Raw genomic sequence first — 5,490 nt, forward strand, 5'->3', positions numbered from 1 at the left:
TACTGTGTAAAAGTCTAGCATTTAGCTCATTGAATTGAGACTTTACCCATTTAATGACATCTTTAGATGTGTGTGTTTAGCGTTAAAATTATTAGCTATCTGTTTTCGACCCAAACAGCTCATTCTATGCGTGTGTGTCCGTGTGTCTGGATGTGTAAACAATCTAAAGTTGTTCCCTCTCCTCTCTCCTGCTTTAGAGTGATGAGCTGGATCTGACGGGTCTTTGTGTCTGTAAAACCTGAAATCCCGAGGGGGACTCCGACCGACCGGACCTCTGGAAAACCACACACAAACGGACCTCACAAAGCCTGGACCACAGTAGAAACACACACACGGATACTCGCGCACACACACACACACACATACATACATACTCAGAAAAGGACCATAACAGGGAAAACCAGTACTCACCAACCATACCTCGCAATAATGCCGGACTTCAGTCATGCCAGTTTTACCTCATTAAAGCTGGACCTCACCACAGACATCAGCACCTCAGTAGCACCATCAACCGCAGCTCCAAACCTGCACATGCAAGAACCTTTACTCACCCAGAGACCTTTACTCACCCCGAGGTACATGGATACACTTTTGCACCGAGGTACTCAACTACAGGGCACACATATGGTACACACACACGCACATATATACTGTATGGACATTGTTACAAACAGGTACAGACAGACTGAAACAAACACACACACACACACACACACACACTCACACTCACACTCACACATACTGTATGCATATTGTTACAAACAGGTACAGACAGACTGAAACAAACACACACACACACACACGCTCATTCTCCAGTCACTGTGACCCCCTTGTGAAATCTCACTCACGCTGGCCAAACAGCAAGCGGTAGCGTCTATTAACTCGACACAGACCAGTACCTGTTCAGCCTTCATCAGCAGAAGCCATCAGAGCAGAGTCTGCTGCACATCCCCCTCCCTTCCTCCCTTCCACCCTCCTCTCTGGGGAAACACATATATCCACATTTTAATTTTGTATTCAGCTGTTGGTTATAGTTGTATTTTTTTATTTTATTTTTTTTGTCTCTTTTGGGTTTTTAATCATCAAATGTTTTTTGTTTGTTTTGTTTTTTGTTTTTGTTTTTAGGCTTTTATTTTTTCAGCTTCCAAGCCTATGCACCTCTGTAGAGAACACGAGCATTATTGTTATTCTTATTCTTATTATTATACCTGTCCAGGCACAGGACGGTACGAAACATATCGCACAGGCTCTTTTAACAAGTGGGCTCACAGATGCTCACCTGTGTTTTTTCCTGCAGTCTCATGCCCGGCGGCCATCTTGTTTGCCTGCACGGCCATGCCAAGCAAAGCACCCCCTGTCTTTCAGTGGGGTGTGTGGTTTACATCTGAGGCAGCCCGCAGTAGGACTAGCAGCTGTGGTGCACACATGCTAATCGTGCAGTCCATGCTAATCGTGTTGATCGTCCACATGGATCCACATCGGTCAGTAGATCTACATGGCATTGGAACCGTGGAGTCTGCAATGGGAGATGACGCGTGAGGGGGGTCAGATATTGACGTATTACGTTTAATTTTTGGCACAGGGCTACAGTCATCACTGAGTTCAGCTCAATGATGTTGAGGTTCAGTCAGTCGTGTTTTTTGAAGGCTAGATTATCAAGGAACCTGTCCTTTGAAACAGACTTCCATATTTTGATCAAAAAGTTGAAATTCTGCACACAAGTCTTGCATGCATTGCTGAGGTGGGGAGATTAGGTTAGCCCCAGTTTTCAGAGCGGTACGTCATTTGCAGACTTGGAAAAACATTGAAGTACTTATCTGATGATGCAGCTTCACTGCTTTATTTAAGTCAACGTCTCACAAGTGTGAGGTTCCGTAAGTCGGTACGTTCTGTTGAAGTGCCGCGCAGAGTTCCATATGAACCCTTAGTACCCAGGAAGTGAGCTCAGTTGTGTCCCATTTCATGTCCTGTCACCACGGAAACAGCGTAGATCTCAGGGCATCATCATGGCATGTCACGGCACAGCAGTCCTGCCGCCTGTTCCATCATTACATTGTCATAATGACACTACGGCTTTGGTCCTCATACGCATGTGTCCTCATGGCTCCATTTGACACGGTACTACAGGTATGCAATAAGTTAATGCCAAATGGAGAGCCATTGAACGGCTTGAGGTCAATGCAAGGTCACTGCGGTTAAGGCTTGGAAGCCTTGGAAGTCAGTAAGAGCTGCGTGCAACTTATTTTCTTTTCTTTTTTCTTCCTTTATTTTTTTAAAGTGACTAATGGTGTCACAGCAACAGGTCAAAAATATATAAGTAATAATAATAATGATATTAATAATAATAAGTCATAAAAGTCACACTTGCTGCTGAAAACATTGACAAAACAATCTGTAAATTATTCAATATAGGCATGTGGTTCATTTTTTTTGTTTGTTTTTTTGTTTTGTTTATGAGTTCAAGTATTTAAAGTTTTCTGGGTTTTAAATGTTTCATTTTTTGTGTGTCTACGGGGGGCTCTGCTTGTAGAGCTGAGAGATATTACTGCATTTCTGAGAGTGTTGTTCTCCTGCTTTTTGTACACGCGTCTGCAGCGCCGGATTCTCCTTGTGGTACTCCTTTCTCATCAGGGTCTCGGCAAACCCTCGATTCCTTTTTTTTTTCTTTCTTTCTTTTACTTTTTCCAGAGGTCATCTCTTCAAAAACGCCCGCAAAGTACTCTGGGTAATGACCCCCGTTGTACCTACCCATCACAGCCAACCCTCATTTGCGGCCAGCAGGCCGAACCTGCCGGTTCGCTGTTTTCTCCGAAAACCTATAGGCCAGCAGGGGCGTGTCCACGCTGTAACCAGACCTCCGGCTATACAGTTGTGCGTCCCTTGCAATTCACTATGCTGCGCTTGTGTTCAGGAGTAACCAGATAGGTCTTGGGGTTTCTCTTAAAAAAAACAAACAAACAAACAAACAAAAAAACACACACACAAAGCCAAACTCCACAATACTTAATCAACTATGTCTTCCACTGTATATAATGTAATGTAAAAAAAAATTGCTAAGGAAAATGAGATAGAGGATGGATGTTTTGACTGTGCGTGTGTGTGTGTGTGAGAGAGTTTGGGTGTGTAAATGAGTGATAAAATGAATGTTTTAAGCACATTGCTGGATGGATGGCTGAATGACTTAATGAATGAATGAAAGAATGACAGATGCATGAGGTACAAAAATAGACGAATGAACTAAAAGAATGAAAAAAGTTGTATAAAGAATGATGCATAAATACAGCGCACCAGCAGAGGAAAGGGGGAGGGTAGCCCCCTCAACCCCCCCTTTGTCTCTCTCTCTCTCTCTCTTGCTCTCTCTCTATCTTGCTCTTTCTCTCTCTCTTTCTCTCTTTCTCCTCTGGAAACCCCCAATCTGTAATAAAGTAGAAATGTTTATCTTTGCTCCCATCTGTTAGTCTCTTTTCTTCTCTGGTTTTAATATGTCAGCGGTGGATGGAATGCCTGAGAGGATGGAGAGCAAGGTGGTCTGGGTGAGCGTGGATGAAGAGAAAGAGAGAGAGAGAAAGTGTGTGTGCGTGTGTGTGTGTGGCTGTTGAAGCTGGAGGAGCGAGTGTGTGTGAATCTTGAAGTCGTGGAAGATTGTGTGTCTGTGTGTATCCATGCTCTATAGGGAGAGGGCTTGTCTGGGTTTTTTTTTATTATTTGTTCCTCCAGTGATGAAGGAGCCAGGTACGAGAGCAGACAATGTTGGCAACGTGTGTGTGTGTGTGGAAGGAAAGAATTACACAGTGAACGGCCAGACCTGCTCTGAGCTTTTCGTTCCATCCGAGTTAGATCATTGCCAGAACCCTGGGAACCCCCTTTACATTTGTGTGTGTGTGTGTGTGCGCACATACTTGGGGGCTTGGATCTTGATTCAATACACATGCCTACACAGTCCAGTCGTGGTGGTGTATGAAGAAGTTTGTGTGCATCACAAAGCATCCCCCTCTAACCCTGAGCACACCCCCGCTCCACCCCACCGCCCTTTAATCGAGAATGGGGTGGAAACAAGTCTAACGGTGTGTGTGTGTGTGTGTGTGTGTGTTAGTGATTGAGTGCATGGTTATAGAAGCTTAAAACTGAAACCGACAAATCCAGCAGTTTGAGAATGAGGTCAGACAGAAACAAAACTAGTGAGAAGAGGAGGGGAAATTTGTCCAAGGAAAGTTAAGAGTGTGTGGGTGGGTGTGTGTGTGTGCGTGTGTGTGTGATTTGAGAGTCTTTGCTGTGGCTTGAACTCAGCCAGGGTTCGGCGGCTGGCTCCCTCCCTCCCCCACCTAAGTCATCTTGGCCTCAGATGCCCAGGTCCACAGGCCCTCCCCTGGGGACACGTCCTCAGGTCTCCCCCTGCCCTCCCCACAAACCCAATTATCCTGGATCCACGCGACACTCATTCTCACTGTCCCACAAGACATGCGTTGCGTTGCCTTGCTCTCTCTCTCTCTCTCTCACACACACACACACACACACACAGAGAGAGACACACACAAGTCCATGCGCACACGGACACACGTTTGCACATAAGGCACCAGCTGAGGATAGGAAGTCATAAAACAAGCAGGCCCATGAATTTATAATGTAGACCATCACAAAACAAAGTACACACTTCCTTTGTTCTCCTGTGATGTGTCATTAATGATGGAAGTGTATCCATCTCACACAAACACTCACACCAACCCTGATCTGTTGCAGGTACAGCTTCACACACTCACAAAGGTATGGATTTCAGTGTGAAAACATACCTAATGCCTTTTCTCTCATCTTATTTCTCTCCCTCTCTCTCTCTTTCCTCTTTCTCTCTCCCCTTCTTTCTTTCTCTCTGTAATGCTTGTCTCAGAGGAGCTGACCTACTCCATTCTCTGAAACACCAATCTGAAGACGTGCTTACGCCACAATACTAGCTTTAAAGCCTTCACTTAATAAGGCCCCTTTTCTATCAATAAAGAATAGTATTTCTCCACTAAAATCTTGGATGTTTATCTTTTATCTATGTAAAGAGATTTCTACTCAGATGTTTTAAGGTGTAGGCCCAAATTGTTTAATGTTTATGGGGGTAAACATGTTATGCATGACATCTACATTTGCATGAGTTGACCTCTAAAAAGTGAAAAAAAAACTGTATCCATAATAATGACATCATCTGTAGGACCACTTCAGTTGTTTCCTCTTGCCAAAGCTGCTTCTGTGAAGACCTGAAGGGTTTCTGCCCTATAAATGGAACCCTTTGTAGCAGATTTTACCGTCTCTGAAGAGTCCGCGAGGTACACGGATGACTCCAAGACGATAGCGGCCGGCAGCAGAACTCCGCACCAGGCCCTGGGTTAGAGCTCTGGAGACGGGCAGAGACCGGAGGAGGACAGGGGAGAGTTCCAGACCTCCATCACTCTCACTGTACAGTACAGTCAGGAGACTATAGAGAGAGACTGAGAGAACAGGTTGAGGGAG

At 44.8% G+C, this 5,490-nt stretch overlaps 1 protein-coding gene across 1 annotated transcript in view; it reads left to right on the forward strand.

Annotated features, from left to right (window-relative positions):
- The window catches only part of irs1 (insulin receptor substrate 1), a 20,555-nt gene extending 17,105 nt beyond the window's left edge, over nt 1-3,450 (forward strand). The window contains exon 2 of the mRNA XM_062552088.1: nt 198-3,450. Coding sequence (XP_062408072.1) covers nt 198-202 — 5 coding nt within the window. The 3' untranslated portion in view covers nt 203-3,450. The remainder of the gene's footprint in view (nt 1-197) is intronic.
- The last annotated feature ends 2,040 nt before the right edge of the window (nt 3,451-5,490 follow it).

The sequence above is a fragment of the Sardina pilchardus genome, chromosome 13 (assembly GCF_963854185.1).
Source record: "Sardina pilchardus chromosome 13, fSarPil1.1, whole genome shotgun sequence".
Classification (NCBI taxonomy): domain Eukaryota; kingdom Metazoa; phylum Chordata; class Actinopteri; order Clupeiformes; family Clupeidae; genus Sardina; species Sardina pilchardus.